The 19,417-nt window shown below is 36.6% G+C and overlaps 1 protein-coding gene and 1 long non-coding RNA gene across 2 annotated transcripts; both read right to left on the reverse strand.

The window, feature by feature from the left end:
* Nucleotides 1-3,978: 3,978 nt before the first annotated feature.
* LOC140976711 (uncharacterized) lies at nucleotides 3,979-13,625 on the reverse strand. Its single transcript, XR_012175300.1, has 3 exons — nucleotides 13,580-13,625; nucleotides 13,422-13,473; nucleotides 3,979-4,114 (listed from the first exon to the last, which is right to left on the reverse strand). It is a non-coding gene; the product is annotated as an uncharacterized lncRNA (long non-coding RNA).
* Nucleotides 13,626-14,172: 547 nt separating this feature from the next.
* LOC140976710 (uncharacterized) lies at nucleotides 14,173-17,111 on the reverse strand. The gene is made up of 5 exons (XM_073440971.1): nucleotides 17,058-17,111; nucleotides 16,380-16,487; nucleotides 15,287-15,542; nucleotides 15,105-15,182; nucleotides 14,173-14,635 (listed from the first exon to the last, which is right to left on the reverse strand). The coding sequence occupies exons 1-5, from the start codon at nucleotides 17,094-17,096 to the stop codon at nucleotides 14,493-14,495; spliced, it is 624 nt and encodes a 207-aa protein (XP_073297072.1). The 5' UTR covers nucleotides 17,097-17,111; the 3' UTR covers nucleotides 14,173-14,492.
* Nucleotides 17,112-19,417: the final 2,306 nt, after the last annotated feature.

Raw genomic sequence — 19,417 nt, forward strand, 5'->3', positions numbered from 1 at the left:
AAAATCTAATAACCATCATATTATTTTCCTTTTTATGGCATACACATGTTAAAACTTGGATTTTCATGCTTTATAATTCATGGTATTGATGCACAAAGGAGCTGCCAGGTTTGGGCTATTAAAAGGGTCGATTTTCAGAGGGTTTAAAGATCCTTAGATGCATGAATTAGGCCTGGTATGGTTCAAGGAAGGAGGGAATGTTGGTTTGGGTTTTTAGAGGAACTAGGGTTTCGACTTTTGGGTTCTTGAAAGGTGCAGCTGCGTGATGCGGTTGGGGCATGTTCAAGGGTCCTAAGAGGGTTGCCATATGGTCCTAGAGGGGTTGAGGGGAGGCTGCTGCAAGGACGAGAGCTGGAGGGAGAGATCTAAATGCTATGCTTTGCTACTAGCAGGTGAAGGATAGTTGCCTGGAAAGATAATAATAAACATCCAAAATGTTGGGGAATTACACCCCCGAAGCGATGCCAACCACGATGATAATAGTACCCAAAAAATTGCGGAATAAAATAACCAACAAGAACACAAAGATTTACGTGGTTCACCCAATATAGGCTACGTCCACGGAGCACTGCAACTTTTATAACTGGAAGAAATATTACAACAAGTGTATACACCAATACACTCAATATTTCTCACACTTCCAACCCGAGTATACCGAGAAAATAATTTCTCTAACTCACACAAGAGAATTCCCGTACTCAAGAAAAAAATACACTTTTTTTTTCGATGCACTCTCTTTTTATCAAAGCTAAAAAGCTTTTGATTTTGAGATACAATAACTGAAGGAATTGAGCTCTATTTATAACTAATTCCCTCGTCCAATTTTTAAAATCAATCGAAGTGGGAAAAGATTTTATTATTATTTTATTTAATGTGGGTCCCACCACATTAAATAAAATCTTACCTAACAATTCTCCCACTTGAATACTTGATTTCAATCATGTCTTCACACCATCAGTGCAGCAGCTCATACCTCCTTTGTTAGTCTAGGAGACCAACTGAAGTCAAACACAACTTCAGTTTTTCAATGATAGCAGCCTTCGTGAGCATATCAGCTGGATTCTTGCTTCGAGGAATCTTCTCAAGCTTCAAGACTTCATTCACCTGATCTCTAAGGATCCCCATTCCAAGGATTTGCTTTGCAGCACCCAAATCCTTCAAAGCAAATTCCTTTGATAACTCTTTCTCGAGTGTATCAATCTCCTCCAGACAAGCTCCTGCTATCAACATATCATCTACATATATCAGTAGTATGATATAATAACCATCAAGCTTCACATAACAACAGTGATCAGCCTGATACCTCAGAAAACCATCATTATTCATTACACCATCAAACTTCTTGTACCACTGTCTTGCTTGTTTGAGACCATACAAGCTCTTCTGAAGTTTGCACACCATTTTCTCTTTCCCTCGTACTTCAAATCCCTGTGATTGATTCATTTCTTCATCTAGGTCACTGTGAAGAAACGCAGTCTTTACATCCAACTGCTCCAGATGTAAATCTTCTTTTACCATCAATCCAAGTACAGTCCTGATAGTAGTTAACTTTACCACCAGAGAGAAAATATCAGTGTAACCAATGACTTCCTTTTCACCTTTTACACCAAGTATTTCTTTGTACCGCTTGCTACCGTCATGTTCTAACCGGTACTCCCACTTGCTATGTAAAACCTTTTTACTTTCAGGAAGTTCTGACAACTCCCACTTGTGATTGGATGACAGTGAATCCATCACATCTTTCATGGCTAACTCCCACTGTTTAAAAGTCTCATAAACATCCGATTTATTTTCACAAAATAAACCCAAAATTTCCTGCTCGAATCGTCAATAGTAGTGCCATAATATCTTGAGTGATCTCCAAGGGATGTCACAGGAGATGGTCCACATACATCAGTATGTGCCAGCTCCAAATCCGCTGGTTTCGGTTCTCTAACCTCTTTTGAAAAGCTCACCTTTTTCTGCTCTCCAAAAAATACAGCTTCACACAGCTTGCTTTCAACGATCTTTAATTCCGATAGCTTTCCGTTTGAAACAAGCATCTTCATTGCCTTTTCACTCGTATCCCCAAGCCTACTATGCCATAGACTTGAATTAGTTCCAGCATCCACAGCCGCTAATTTATTTCTCAAACTGGAAGTCATATAAAGTGTTCCAGTTTTCTTTCCTCGAGCAACAATCATGGCTCCCTTTTTCACTTTCCAGGAACCATCACCAAAGGTCACCTTATGACCTTCGTCGTCAAGCTGTCCTACTGAAATCAGATTGTGTGTCAACTTTGGTACATGCCTTACTTTGTTGATTTTTCAGACAGATCCATTTGTCATCTTCATCCGGATATCACCCACACCAACAATTTCCAAAGGTTTTCCATCAGCCAGGAAAACTTTTCCGTAATCTCCCGCAATGTAATTATCGAATACATCACGATTACCAGTGGTATGAAACGAAGCTCCCGAGTCCATAACCCAAGAATCAACAGGGCTTTCCATGGATAATAGCAGAGCATCATGTACTTCATCAGTGACAGCATTGGCATTATTTTTCATTGATCTGCAGTTCTTTTTCAGGTGACCAGTCTCACCACAGCTCCAGCACTTCATATTCTTTTCAGAGATGTTTTTGTCTTTTCCATTTCTTGACTTGGATCTACCGCGCCATCGGTTGGAACTCCTTTCACCACTCCTGCCTCTTCCTCTGTTATCAAGATTTAGAGCAGATCTCGATGATGTTGCTTCACCCGAGTCTTTCCTGCGAACTTCTTCAGCTAGGATTTGATCTCTAACATCATTGAGTTGTAGTTTTCCTTTTCCAACAGAGTTGCTAACCGCTGCCCGCATCGGTTCCCAAGTTTCTGGTAAAGACGCCAGAAGAATAAGTGCACGAATCTCATCATCAAATTTGATGTCCACCGATGTCAGCTGGGAGACAATCGTGTTGAATTCATTTATGTGTTTTGCCACCGAAGCACCTTCTCCCATCTTCAAGTTGAATAACTTCTTCATGAGATGTACTTTGTTGTTTGCTGATGGCTTCTCGTACATGTCTGACAGAATGGTCATCATCTCCTCCGTGGTTTTGGCCTCCGCCACGTTATGCGCCACGTTCTTTGTTAGGGTCAATCGTATGACACCTAAAACCTGTCGGTCAAGGAGCTCCCAATCATCATCCTCCATCTTTTCCGGTTTCTTTCCTGATAGAGGTTGATGCAGCTTCTTACTGTACAGATAATCTCTTATCTGTAACCGCCAGAACGAAAAATCTGTTCCGTCGAACTTGTTGATTCCCGGTCCCGATCCATCATCTCCGGCCATCACTTCTCTAGCCTTAGCAAAAAATCTAAAAAATCTTTTCTGATGTGGAAGATCAGACAAAGCTGCAACCACAGAGCATACTCAGAATTCTTAAGAATTTTCACAACAAGGCTCTGATACCAGTTGTTGGGGAATTACACCCCCGAAACGATGCCGACCACGATGATAATAGTACCCCAAAAATTGCGGAATAAAATAACCAACAAGAACACAAAGATTTACGTGGTTCACCCAATATAGGCTACGTCCACGGAGCACTGCAACTTTTATAACTGGAAGAAATATTACAACAAGTGTATACACCAATACACTCAATATTTCTCACACTCCCAACCCGAGTATACCGAGAAAATAATTTCTCTAACTCACACAAGAGAATTCCCGTACTCAAGAAAAAAATACACTCTTTTTTTCTATGCACTCTCTTTTTATCAAAGCTAAAAAGCTTTTGATTTTGGGATACAATAACTGAAGGAATTGAGCTCTATTTATAACTAATTCCTTCGTCCAATTTTTAAAATCAATCGATGTGGGAAAAGATTTTATTATTATTTTATTTAATGTGCTTTTCTTGATCAATTTTTCGGCATCATTTTGTGTTAGGTAAGATTTTATTTAATGTGGGTGGGACCCACATTAAATAAAATCTTACCTAACACAAAATGATGCCGAAAAATTGATCAAGAAAAGTAAGAAGCAGCAACCCAAGTACCTGATAAACCTGCTCCACGAAATTGGCAACTTCAGGGTGGTCAGAGACATTGACAGGTATCAAGTCCCAAGTCTGCATTCTAAGGAACCTCTGTTGGATCTCGGTTTCTCGTGTCTAAAACGCAGCAGAAGTTTTAAAATTTTTATTTTATTTTGACAATCAAAATATATTTGTTTGAGCACTCGTATGGTTTTTCGATCAAAACATTCATAGAGTGTTGAAATTTTATACCTTTGGTGAAATAATTCACTTGGCTCCAACTACTCAGGTATTAACGGACGTAGCTCTAGTTGTAAATCCCTACGAACGTTCTTCGATCTCCTAATCCGGTCCACGACTGGAATATTTATTTTTCTTCTAAATTGCACTAGAAAAATAGAAGATATTTTTCGTAAAGATCAAAAACACAAAATGGTTCAAAACCCATTTGAGAGCAATACTTCGGCCGATGGAGACTTTCTCCTTGGGAAGAGCCGAAAAATTCTTGTGAAGAAGAATAATAATTTCGGATGCTTTATCTCTTGTTAATAAGAATCAAAATTCTCATTAATTCTTCTAATCTTCAATTTTCTTAATTAATTACATTAATTAAGTTAATTAAAGATTCTAAAAATATTTGCATGCCAAATCAAAGTCAATCTCGATTTTCTTTTCAAATCACCGAAAATCTTTCTCAAATGCATTCCATTAGAATGATAAAATATTCTAATTATATTTCTAAACTTTATTTTTACTTAATTTATGCAATTAATTAAGTTAACTAAAGATTCTAAATCCATGCCATATTAAATGCAATCTCGAATATTAACACACATATTTTGAGAATATCATGTATTAATATTATTTTGCTTTGTGTGCAAGTTACTAAAATTATGGTATCATGAATATTTTCATATTACATAAATCAGTGTCATATTTTATAAAAAAAACTTAATGGGCTATATTTTAACTCAATTAAAATATAATTTAATTATTAAAGCTCATTTGAACTTTAATAAATTAGCATGATGTGTTTATACTCTTACAAGCCCATGATTCATGTTCCCATTATATTAATATCATCATAATCACGATCGGTGATCAAATATCATCGACGTGACAATTTCAACTTGTTGGTTATTATGACGCACATTTTAATTTCGAGATCACCAATGTCCAAATAAGGCAGGTGCACTCCCTTTGACTATTTTAGCAGTCATGCTCTCAAAATTTCTATAAGCTCTTATAAAATTTATTTATAAGCTTATCGATTCATCATATCAAACTTATTTCTTATAAATTCAACTCATTGAATTTTTTATCTCAACGAGAACAAGTAAACCAGTGCTTGTGTGACCCTCAATGGTTCAGGGATACAGCTAGCCGTGGGTTCACAACTTTTTGTAATTTAGGACATAATCATTTATTCGAGCTTACCCTAATTTGCCCCATTCCATGCACCAACATTTGATCACGAGAATGTCAAAAACTATTTTCTGATTAAACCCATCGAATCATGGTAAGATCATCTAGTAGCATCGTCCCATGACTCCCTAGGTATCATTGATAGTGCCTGCAAAAACTAGCCGATTATGATTAACGTACAGTACGGTCCTTTCATCACATATATCTTGATCGAATCTGCAACCATTGGTTCATCGAGGTTTGCATAATAATTCGATAACTATGTAACACATCTTTGAGAATAAATAGTGGCATCGCATGTACAACTGGAGAACTCCTTCTCTAACGTACATTTCATACTCTGGCCAGAAATTTTATGCACTATTATTTCATCAGATCACATAGGATATCCTCACCCATAGGTGAGCGGTGAATTCACGACTACAATGCACTGGCTCCTACATGTGTCGCAACTGTACCCAATCTCGCCACCTGATGACTCTCCTTGCGCGGTAAATGAGTCAAAGCACAGCCCTAGCATATAGAGCCTCAGTGTTGTCCCGGGTCGTAAGGACTAATGGTGTACAATCATAATCACGGACTTATCCTCTCGATGAATGATAACCACTTGGAAAGGTCGAGTGAGGGTAGTGCGGTATAATCATCATATGACTACTCATCTGCATGTTTGGACCTCTCTATGCCCTTACCAAGAAACGCGGTACACAACATCACAGATGCTAGTCTCGAGCTCAAGCGACCTTTATCCATGTTTTAGGCTGCTGAATCGACTAGTAACGAATTTAGATCATACATTGTTTACAAATGAGCTTCAACATCGAATTACGATTCATTTGTATTAAAGTATAATCAAGGACTTTATCTATGCTGATGCATGGGTATACATATAAAGTAAAACAAAACTATAAAAAGTTAAATTATATTAAAATAAAGATTGTTTATTACACTTGAGTCAATAAATTCCTTAGCCAACCGTTGGCTTGAAGGGCATCTACTCTAACAATCTCTCACTTGCCATAGAGCCAACTACCCATAACTTTAATCTCATTGCTTCGCGATGCTTCTCAAACAATAGTCCTGGAAAGGGCTTTGTAAGTGAATCAGCAACATTATCTGCAGAGGGGACTCTTTCGACTGATATATCTCCTCTTCCCACAATCTCCCGGATGATGTGGAATTTCCTCAGTACATGTTTGGATTGCTGATGAGTTCTTGGTTCTTTTGCTTGCACAATGGCATCAGTGTTGTCGCGGTACATCGGGACTGGATCAACTCCATTAAGAATGACGCCCAACTCTTGGACAAAATTCCTCATCCAAACAGCCTCTTTGGCTACAACAGATGCAGCAATGTATTCAGCTTCAGTGGTGGAATCCGCAACTATGTCTTTCTTGTAACTTTTCCAAGAGACAGCCGCACCATTTAGCATAAATACAAAACCAGAGGTCGATTTCGAATCATTTACATCACATTGGAAGCTAAAATCAGTGTATCCTTGTAACAATTTCAATTCTCCACCCTCATAGACCATAAACAAGTTCTTAGTCTTTCTTAAGTACTTAAAAATATCTTTCACGGCCTTCCAATGCATTGGACCAGGGTTCACCTGATATCTGCTTTTAACACTCAAAGCGTAAGCAACATCAGGACGTGTCGATGTCATACCATACATGATACTACCAATGGCTGACGTATATGGAATACATGTCATCATCTCTATCACTTCATCAGTTTTGGGACACATAGCTTTAGATAGAGTAACACCAAGACACATTGGTAAGTATCCTCTCTTGGACTCTTCCATAGAGAATCGCTTCAGAGTGGTATCGATATAAGTGGCTTGGGTGAGTCCTAGCATTCTTTTTTTTTTTTTTATCTATTTCTATAGATTTGTATTTCCAATACATAGGATGCTTCACTCATGTCTTTCATGGAGAATTTACTTGCTAACCATACTTTAGTTGATTGCAGTAATCCTACATCATTCCTAATGAATAGGATATCATCGACATAAAGTATTAGGAATGTCACTGCACTCCACGAATTTTCTTGTACACGCATGGTTCCTCAAGATTCTTAGCAAAACCAAACTTTTTGATATTGCTATCAAATATGAGGTTCCAACTCCTTGACGCCTGTTTGAGACCATATATAGATCTCTGAAGTTTGTATACCTTATGCTCACTTCCTACTGATGTGTATCCCTCAGGTTGAGACATATAAATTTCTTCTTTGATGTCTCCATTGAGGAATGCAGTCTTTACATCCATTTGCCATATCTCATAGTCATACCATGCTGCTATGGCTAGTAGTATACTAATGGACTTAAACATAGCAATTGGTGAAAAAGTTTCCTCACAGTCAATTCTTTGCCTTTATGTATAACTTTTTGCTACCAGCCTTGCTTTGAAGGTCACTACCTTCCCATCCGGCCCAAGCTTTCTTTTGTAGATCCATTTTCATCCTATGGGAACAATTCCCTCAGGTGGATCCACCAATGTCCAGACTTGGTTTGAATACATAGAGTTCATCTCAGACTGCATGGCTTCAAGCCATTTGGATGAATCAATATCAGATATTGCTTCTTTAAAGTTCATTGGATCACATCCAACACAAGACTCATCATGGTCTTGTTCATGAAGAAGCGTATATCTTGCAAGTGGTCTAATAACCCTATCAGACCTCCTAGGAGCTTGTACTTCAACTACTAGTATTTGGGGATTATGTTCAATTACTATAGTTGAGGGAGCATCTTGAATTTCTTAATGTTCTATCATCTTGCCTTTTCTATCTAATAGAAATTCTCTTTCCAAAAAGGTGGCATTTCTTGAAACAAACTTTTGTTTCATTGGGGTGATAGAAATAATATCCAACAGAATTCTATGAATATCCTACAAAATAGCACAAAGTGGATCTACTATCCAATTTATCTCCCACTGTCTGCTTCACGTAAGCAGGACATCCCCATATTCTCATGTAAGAATATTTGGGAGTTTTTCCCATCTATTTCATAACTAATTGATTGAGCAGCAGCAGTATAGACATTATTCAACAACATTGCCGCAGTTACAAGCGCAAAACCCCAAAACGATGTAGGCAATTCAGTGAATCCCATCATGGATCGAACCACGTCCATCAAGGTTCGATTTCGACGTTCAAAAACACCATTCAATTGTGGTGTTGCTGGTGGAGTCCACTGTGAGAGAATCTCATTCTCTTTTAGATAACCCAAAAATTCAGCACTTAAGTATTCTCCACCTCGATCAGATAGAAGTGCCTTAATACTTCTTTCTAGCTGGTTTTCTACTTCAGATCTGAATTCTTTGAACTTTTCAAATGCTTTAGATTTTTGTTTCATCAATTAAACATACACATACCTAGAATGGTCATCAGTAAAGGGTATTGAAGTAGGATTGCTCATATTTTGTGCTAACACTTAGCGGGCCACAAATGTCTGTGTGGATCAAATCCAGTAGACCATGCGTACGTTCCACGTTTCCATTGAATGGAGTCTTGGTCATTTTTCTTTTTAGACAGGAATTACAAGTAGGTAGAGAACTTATGTCTGACAAGTCAAAGATGTCTTCTCCCACTAGTTTATGCATCTTTTTTTGGGAAATGTGACATAGTCTAGCGTGACATATTTGTGCGGGATTTGGATCATCTAACTTTCTTTTGTTTGTTGTTGAAATCTTGTTTACTTGGACATTCACTTATCATTTCCAGAACATTTCTGGCGTATATAAATTCTTATGTCCGAACTTCTTGCGGTGAAATAAATATGTTATGACTTATCGGGCTTTGTAGGCCCCTTTAAGTGTCCTTCAGAGTTTGCCTCTTATTGGGTTTGTTTTTCTTGTGAGGGACAGAATATTTCTTTCTCTTACTTTATGGGCCATTTTTCGTTTGACGAGAGGCCCATTAGAAAAACAACAGTTTCCTCTTTTATGATGATCTCATAAGTCATAAGCGTATTGACTAGCTCTTCAAGGCTATTATCTATCTTATTCAAATTGAAGTTCAACATAACTTCGTCAAATGAGGAAGAGAAAGACAACAAATTGATGTCATCAAGTAACTCGTTAGGAATCATATATTCCAGACCCACCACATTCTCAATAAGCCCAGTCATATGTACATCGTGCTCATGGACCAGAGCCCCATCTTGCATGTGTGTTGTCATGAGCTCCATGAAAGTAGTGTACATCATCGTATGAGTTTCATGCACCATGCAAATCTTGCACGTGTATTCGAATGTCAGCAGCATCCAACATTTCCTCAAACTGTCCCTACAGTTCATTTGACATAGAAGCTAGCATGTTACACTTTAGTTTGCATATTATGGTCCTACCATCTTGCATGCTTTGTCAGTTCAGCAGGACTGACATTAGTGTGTATGCAACTTTCTCCGAATTCAGAACAATTTCCCAACCAGTCTTGAAAATTATATTCGGTTAGCTAATTAAAAAAAAAAATTGATTAAGTGACGAAATCGAAAATATACTGATATGGAAATAGAATAATGGTTGCGGATTATTTTAAAATAATTTTAAGATATAACATATGGATTTTTATTTTATAAATTTCCCTCCCACTATTTTGACATTTCCACCACCCTCCGATGAAAAAGGGAAATCGTATTTCCTTAGTGGGCACGTAGAGTCCAATTAGCCAATTATAATCCCGAATAATATCAGCCAATTATAATTTCTAAAAAGTAGATCCAATTGCATCCCTATGCAACTTCCGCGTGTTTTACCTCACGTTTAATAAGGGATACATCTCATGGGGTGGGAATGAGCCATAAACCAGGCCCACTTTAATAATATCAAATATTAACAAAATGAATAAAAAAATATCCTAACATACACCTAACAGATTGGTCAAGGCTCTCGATCATCCTTCATGCATTTAATATCAAATATTAACATCAATTAATTAAACAAATTTAATTAAGTGATAAATCATACATCTAATAATTTTATTACTAACCACCACAATTATTAAAGAATTTAATAAATTAAATAAACACTTTTATTTAATTTCTAATTAATTCAATAATAATTGATTTCTTGTGAAACTCATTTTTACCATAAATAATTAAAATCATATTCTAATTATTTATTTTACAAGAAAATTATTATTTTTCCAAAAATTAATTTTTCATAAGAAAAATTGAACCAATTTTCATAAAATATCAATTTTGTCCAAAGTTTTGAAAAATCAGAAATTCGCGCCCTAGGCCCAAACAATTCAAGTCCATTATCCAACAAAGTTCCCGAGACATTCCCGGGCCGCCGCCCTCGCAACTCGCCTGCTGCCTGAACGTTTCATGCAGGCTGCGAGCAGCCTGGGCGCGTAGCGCGGCGGCACGACGTGCGCGCAACGTGCGGATGTTCCACACGCCCCGCGCGCGCAGCCGCCGCGTGCTGTGCAGACACTCCGCCCAGCGCGCGCGGCTACTGCGCGGAGCGTGCTGTTTGCGCGCACGCGGCACTGTGCTCGCTCGGAACTGTTCCGAGCAGCCCCTTTTTTTTTTTTTTTTTGATTTCTGGAAAAATAAAATTTTTTATGGTGCATCAATTTTCTGAAAAATTTTCTTGTGTGGTTAGAAATAAATTATTCAATATCATTTAAAATCATACGATATAGAGAACCTGGCTCTGATACTCCTGTTAGATCACGGTTTTCTCGTGCCCTAAACGTAGCGGAATGTTTAAAATTTTATTTTATTTTGACAATCAAAATATATTTGTTTGAGCACTCGTATGATTTTTCGATCAAAACATTCATAGGGTGTTGAAATTTTATACCTTTGGTGAAATAATTCACTTGGCTCCAACTACTCCGGTATTAGCGGACGTAGCTCTTGTTGTAAATCTCTACGAACGTTTTTCGATCTTCTAATCCGGTCCACGACTGAAATATTTATTCCTCTTCTAAATTACACTAGAAAAATAGAAGATATTTTTCGTAGAGATGAAAAATACGAAATGGTTCAAAACCCATTTGAGAGAAATACTTCGGCCGATGGAGACTTTCTCCTTGGGAAGAGCCGAAAAATTCTTGTGAAGAAGAATAATAATTTCGGATGTCTTTTCTCTTGTTAATAAGAATCAAAATTCTCATTTATTCTTCTAATCTTCAATTTTATTAATTAATTACATTAATTAAGTTAATTAAAGATTCTATAAATATTTGCATACTCAATCAAAGTCAATCTCGATTTTCTTTTCAAATCACCGAAAATCTTTCTCAAATGCATTCCATTAGAATAATAAAATATTCTAATTATATTTCTAACCTTTATTTTTACTTAAATAATCCAATTAATTAAGTTAACTAAAGATTCTAAATCCATGCTATATTAAATGCAATCTCAAATATTAATACATATATTTTGAGAATATCATGCATTAATATTATTTTGCTTTGTGTGCAAGTTACTAAAATTATGGTATCATGAATATTTTTATATTACATAAATCTATACCATATTTTATAAAAAAAAACTTAATGAGCTATATTTTAACTCAATTAAAATATAATTTAATTATTAAAGCTCAATTGAACATTAATAAATTAGCATGATGTGTTTATACTCTTACAAGCTCATGATTCATGCTCCCTTTATATTAATATCATCATAATCCCGATCGGTAATCAAATATCATCGATGTGAAAATTTCAACTTGTTTGTTATTATGACGCACACTTTAGTTTCGAGATCACCAATGTCCAAATAAAGCAGGTGCACTCTCTTTGACTATTTTAGCAGTCATGCTCTCAAAATTTCTATAAGCTCTTATAAACTTTATTTATAAGCTTATCGATTGATCATATCAAACTTATTTCTTATAAATTCAACTCATTGAATTTATTATCTCAACGGGAACAAGTAAACCAATGCTTGTGTGACCCTCAATGGTTCAGGGATACAGCTAGCCGTGGGTTCACAACACTTTGTGATTCAGGACATAATCTTTTATTCGGGCTTACCCAAATTTGCCCCATTCCATTCACCAACATTTGATCATGAGAATGTCAAAAACTATTTTCTGATTAAACCCATCGAATCATGGTAAGAGCATCTAGTAGCATCGCCCCATGACTCCATAGGTATAACTGATAGTGCCTGCAAGAACTAGTCGATTATGATTAACGTACAGTACGGTCCTTTCATCTCATATATCCCGATCGAATCTGCAACCATTGGTTCATCGAGAGTTGCATAATAATTCGATAACTATGTAACACATCTTTGAGAATAAATAGTGGCATCGCATATACAACTGGAGAACACATTCCCTAACGTATATTTCAAACTCTGGCCAGAGATTACATGCACTATTATTTCATCAGATCACATAGGATATCCACACCCATAGGTGAGCGGTGAATTCCCGACTACAATGCAGTGGCTCCTACATGTATCGCAACTGTACCCAATCTCGCCACCTGATGACTCGCCTAGAGCCGGTAAACGAGTCAAAGCACAGCCCTAGCATATAGAGCCTCAGTGTTGTCCCGGGTCGTAAGGAATAATGGTGTACAATCATAACCACGGACTTATCCTCTCGATGAATGATAACCACTTGGAAAGTCCGAGGGAAAGTAGTTCGGTATAATCATCATATGACTACCCATCTGTATGTTTGAACATCTCTATGCTCTTACCAAGAAACGCGGTACACAACATCACAGATGCTAGTCTCGAGCTCAAGCGACCTTTATCTATGTTTTAGGCGGCTGAATCGACTAGGAACGAATTTAGATCATATAGTATTTACAAATGAGCTTCAACATCGAATTACGATTTATTTGTATTAAAGTATAATCAATGACTTTATCTATGCTGATGCATGGGTATACAGATAAAGTAAAACAAAACCATAAAAAGTTAAATTATATTAAAATAAAAATTGTTTATTACACTTGAGTCAATAAAATTCCTAGCCAACCGTTGACTTGCAGGACATCTACTTTAACACCTCCAAGGTGCTGGTTTTTACCCCTGGTTCCTTGACAAATATAGCAATATCACTTCCTAATATACCAAAGCAGGTAGTGTGTTATCGAGGAGTGTGGACGAAGGCTTATTCTACGTAAAACTTAGAGAGAAAAGCCTTGATAAAAAGGAAAACTTAACAATCCTCAGAAATGCAGCAGATGTCATTTGGGTCGGAGTTGAACTGAAGGATCTCCATGAAACATCTCGCAGAGGTGAAAACTTCAAGGAGACATTACAAGAACTTTCAAATAAAGCAGAGAAGACTTCAAGAGAGAGGTAAAAGATTTCACAATGGAAAATCATCTCACCTGGCCGGTTAAGGTTATAGCTGCCAACTCAATGTACCGTGTATGCCGAAGAATTTCGACAGCATATGAAGGTGATAATCACCAGACAGATGAGGGATTGTTTGAGCAATTATGCATTATGATCACAAACATAATGGCAGCTTGTCTTACCAATTTAATGTGTCATATTCGTGAAGTGTCACCGTAAAGCCATGAAGGAGGAAAGTATGCGACAAGAATCTCTCCTCTTGGGAGAAGCTGAAGAGATTCTTGGAATCCTCCAGCAACATAGAGCACCGAGCCTGGATCCGGATGAATCAGAATTTATCGCACAGTGGTGCAACTTAATTAAGTAGAAAAATAGGTTTCATACGTCTGGACCTCTTTTGTATGTATAATGTGCCAGACTGGACCTTTTGGTCAGTTACTCATTCACAAGACAAGTACGTGAGAATGTCATTTGAATGAGATTCACAAAATCAACTAGTCCAATGATACAATAGCTCATTCAAAGAGAACAAAAAATAAACTTGAAAGATTTGATATCTTTCTCGTTAAGAATGTTTTCCGTCACCTAATTGTGTACAATCAAATCATCTGATCAACTACAAAATACATAAGGTAGCGCAATCCTTAGGTATATTAATCTTAGTTATTTTGTAATATGTTTCAGGGATGTTTCTTCCTGTTACCCTAGCATGCCATGCTTGTGCACAAGTTCAATGATGGCAGACTTGATTCAGATTTTATTTCATGTCCGAGTGTCATTTGTTAAAGTTCTCTTCAAGCTTCTCGATTGCACAACCAACACCACTATTTGAGTCGGAGTCTGTGGAATCACTAACTTCAGAAGTATTTGTCAGTCTGCCTTTATTTGCTTTCTCCACAAGCTTTAAGTGAAGCCAACCTGAATGAGAACAACGAGTTCAAATTTCTTAATGAGTCGCTTGCACTCAGAATCTACAAAACTTCAATATTAAATAATATGCTCATGAATGTGTTCATAAGTATTGCAGAATCAGAAGTTGATTGGAGGGGGAACAGAAAGTTGAGCTGGATCATGGCAGTTTCACGGAGGATTTGAATTTCACATAAAAAAAAACCGCCATGAGAAGTAAACTGAACTCTTCAAATTCATAAAAATAAAATCAAGAAAATTTTGATTTCTAGCAGTGGAACTCTTCATGTGTCCAATTGAAAGTATATCTTCTTTGAAAAAAAATGCACTAGGAAGGTCTCCAGTGACATACACAAGGTGAAAATAATGCTTAAACTTTACAAAAGTTTATTTTCTGCAATAAATACACGGTCACCATCAGTAAAGGGTGAGATGGGGGAAGACAGATAATGGATGAACAGAGTATTAAAAGGGTTACCAATTGGGAAGCCAAATACTGCACCCAACACTGAACCCAACACCACATTCCTTGCACGCCAAGAGAGTGAACCCGGCACTGGAAATAACAAGCAAAAAATTCATTCTTTAACAGGAAAAAGTCATTCTGAAATTTTTATTCCTCAGAGCTATAAACTTACTATTAAGACTAAAAAGACTTACTGATAAGGCCGAATGTAGCTGCAGTGGCAGAACCAGCCCCAACAACATTATAAACATCATGAACACCTCGTTTTTCAGCAAAAAAATTCTGCAAGCCACAAAAGGCGGCGGTAAACATGCCAAGGCGGACTCCACCAACTATTGATCCTCGAGTAACTCGTACAAATCTTTTCTCCATTGCATCTCGCATGAGTCGATATTGCTCGCGCTTATCTGGAGTACTTCCAAGCTTTAACATTACTTCTGCATCTTTGCTCTGTTGAAACACAGATATAAAGATTTTATGTCAGCAACTCACTCTAGGAAAGAGTTATTGAACAGATCCTCAAAAGCAGACACATAGTACAATAAAATTTGACATACTCATAAATGATAATTCAAAAACTCAAACAACACTCAATCCAATAAATATCCAGAAATTTGAAATTCTAGTCATCCTTAAGTTATAGCAAATGAAAATATGATAACAGATCAAGAAGAAAATTAATCCTCTAATTCATATTTTTCTGTTTCAGAAATTAATCGAGAAAAATCATTGAGAAACATACAAACGTCAATAACTCTATGTAAGTCAGCATACATAATTGATGATTCATGCCATCAATCCTCAAGCCCACAGAAAACGTCTTGAGCAAAACTCAACTACGAAGGACTAGCCAAGCAGTGCTCAAAGAAACAAGAGAATATAGAACAAGTAACTTGGAATGTTTGTTAAGAGTTAACAAGCCACACCTGCAGTACCTACTGCTTCCGATGTAGCAGACATCCAAACTCAGAATTCTTCCACTGAGTCTGGTTATGTAAAAAAAATGTTTTTAACTGGACAACACTTTTTCGTTATCACACATTTTTCCTTTCGAACAAACTATTTGAACTTCCATAGAAAATAAATTAGAGGGATAGTAATTAAAAAACATTTTCCCACCAATAACACTTCATCAATTCCCGAAGATACCAGTTCGTGCCAGACAGAAGCATTAGGTTTTATGCTAATGTATCTCAAAAAGTAGCAGATACCTCGAACTGGCAATATTCAGACCAAACTATAATTAATTTAATGAAAAACCGATACTGCTTTGAGATGCGAACTTACAACAGAAGCAGATGCCTCTTTGCTACCTCCATATAACATTCCAGCAAAAATTCCAATCACAGTTGCTGCACCCCAGTTGACAGTCCTAACCATGTTCGGAGGAGATTTCTATCGGCATTCCAGAAAATGAGATTAGTCCATTGAAATACGAGAAATATGTTTACAGAAAAGAATTTCCACCGCCTTTCAAAAAGAAAAAAGGAATTTCCAGTATCCTATCAATCAACTTGGAAACAAGGAAAATTCACAATTAAGGCTCTTGTAACACAAGTACTAAAGAAGACCAGTATGATCAAAAGCTAAATTCATAAGCTCAAAGTTAGAGCCTCAAAATAAGATTTAGAAATGCAAGTATATGCAAAACTCATTAAATATACGGATATCCAAAACCTTCAACATTTCAACTCCCGTTTAAAACTTCCCCATACCATTATAAAAGGGCGATATCAAAATAGGAAGAATGAATCTCGTTGCACTATCACCCTATAGCTTCTTTTAAAATCACAGAAAATTAAACTTCACTGTTTGTTCACATCGTAATACACCATAGATTTCATTCATTGTCCGAGAAAGAGATTCTCGAATTCAATTGCATAAACCGACGGCACCATTCCAAATTTCAACATAATTATGCAGTAAAATAACAAGTAGATGGAGAGAATGGGGGGCGAATCTTACAGAGTTGACGCTCTCTTCTCGTTTTTCAGGGGCCTCCATGGCTTCTGAGTGTGAAAAAAAGGAAATGCTAAAACCCTATTATAAAAATGAAATAAACAGAGGATGGGAAAAAAAAACATTGTAGGGTTTTTGTTCTAATTTTTTTAACATTTATAAATTTTATTATTAAATTTATATTATATACACTATCGATATATACTATTTATTATATACACTATCTATATATATAAATTATATACACTATCTATACATACTATTTATATACACTATCTATATATACTATTTATATAATTATATACACTATCTATATATACTATTTATATAAAATTTATTATAATATATATATATACACACACACACACATAAACAAAAAAGTATGCTAAAAATAGAATCAATAATTTTCAGACCCAAAATTAATGCTAAAAATAGTATAGGAAATATAATATTATATATATGTATCTAATCCATTAATCCATTAATGAGAAATATCATATCAAATATATGAACCTAACATGGAGTCGAAGTTGATTGCAAGAACATTCATGATGAAAGCAGGTGTAGCTGTTGCCGTCATTCTAGAGTTTTGCGAAATTAAAAAATATTTGAGAGATTGAAATGATGAATGTGATTTGGTGCAGAAAGTTTAGAAATGAAAAATCACATAAAGATTAGAAATGGTAGAGTGATTTGCATAACAATGCTAAGTATAAAGAATGTAAAGGGATTAGACTGGATAAATGTATGTTGATTTTTTGAATTTCTTCTAACATGTGACAAAGTTTTGAATTAGTAACTGCTAATTCTGAAAATTTATCGGCCAAAAGTCAAATATATTTATGAGGAACTTTCAGTCTACTATATGATGAGATTAGTTAGCCCGAGAAGATAGTGACTTAGTTCAGTTGAGATACTAAACTGACAGTCAGTTTAGCTCGAGAATAACTGATTTATGTCTTATCAGTTGACTTTCCAAAACTCAATATTCTCCCAAAATAAAGTATTAAGATAAATCAATTAGCCTTAAAAAATTTCTAAAGTAAGAAAACTTAGTCTCAGGTAGTGCTTGGTGAAAATATCCACTGCTTATTGATCAGTTGAGACATATTGTAATGCCACAGATTCTACGACTGTCCACATTATATCAAGACGGGTCTTTTTCAGCGTGCTTATGTCCTCATAATTGATAAGTGCAAGAATTGCACTTAATTTACATTAAAATCCATTTTGAATTATGCTTGTTTCGAACAGAATTATGCGTTTTTGGTTTGTTTTTGTTGTCATTCCAAGAGTGGAGAAAATAGTGGAAACGAAGCCAAGTAGATGCAAGAAAACACAGCTGTGCACCATAAAGAATAGCTGAGAGCAGATATTGGACAGAAATGTGCGCGCTGCCGCTCCACTTCACGCGCAGCGGCGCGATATTGTACATGGGCGAGAGACCAGAAGCTTGCGTGCGACCGCGCGACATCTCGTGCACCCGCGCGCACGGAAGCAGCAGAAAACCCGAGAGGCGCGCGCGACCGCGCGAGATCACGCGCAGCCGTGCACACTTACAAGACAGAATCGGCCAGTAGCTTGCGCGCCACCGCGCGAGATCATGCGCAACCGCGCGCGCCGCACGTCCAGAATATTATAAATCGCGCGAATTAGATCAGAAAGAAGCGGGGGCAGCCGTCAGGGGAGAAAAAGAACACGAGAAAAACACCAATTAGAGAGAAAAGCTCACGGGATAGAGACGCGGACACGAGACGAAGATCTAAAATACGAAGAACAACGGATCCGGGGACGGAGACGACACTTCGGATTTGTTATCTTTTCCTTCGTTTCTTTATTTTCCTGTGTTGCGATGTTTAAAACGTTGAACATGTCTTGTTTTCGCTTGGATTTCGTGATGAACTAAATTTCCATTCTAGAGAATGATGTAACTTTGTGGATACGATGATTTGACGCAGTTGTTTATTTGATTGAATTCCGCTCTTGTTTAAATGTGTTCTCTGTGTTTATTTAACTGCAATTTACTGGCCATAAATTGCTTGTTGTCTGATTAATTCTATAACTCGGGAGAGAGACTAGGATTATAGATCATTAGAGACACATCGTTGAATGTTTATATCGTTCGGAAGGCGTATAACTTTAGCGAGGCTTAGGTAAGAACATTGTTTGCATTTATCAATTAAACATAGATTTTTATTAGGAATAATTGAATCAAAGTTTGATTGATACAATTTATTCGTCACTTGGGAAAGGGGGAATAAAATAATTAAGTGTTCTTGGTCATTAAATAATTGGAATTCATGAAGATAAATTTAACTGGGAATAATTATCGTGGAAACTTGGTGAAATCATTTCTCTAGATATTT

The sequence above is a fragment of the Primulina huaijiensis genome, chromosome 5 (assembly GCF_012295235.1).
Source record: "Primulina huaijiensis isolate GDHJ02 chromosome 5, ASM1229523v2, whole genome shotgun sequence".
In the NCBI taxonomy this organism is placed as follows: Eukaryota; Viridiplantae; Streptophyta; class Magnoliopsida; order Lamiales; family Gesneriaceae; genus Primulina; species Primulina huaijiensis.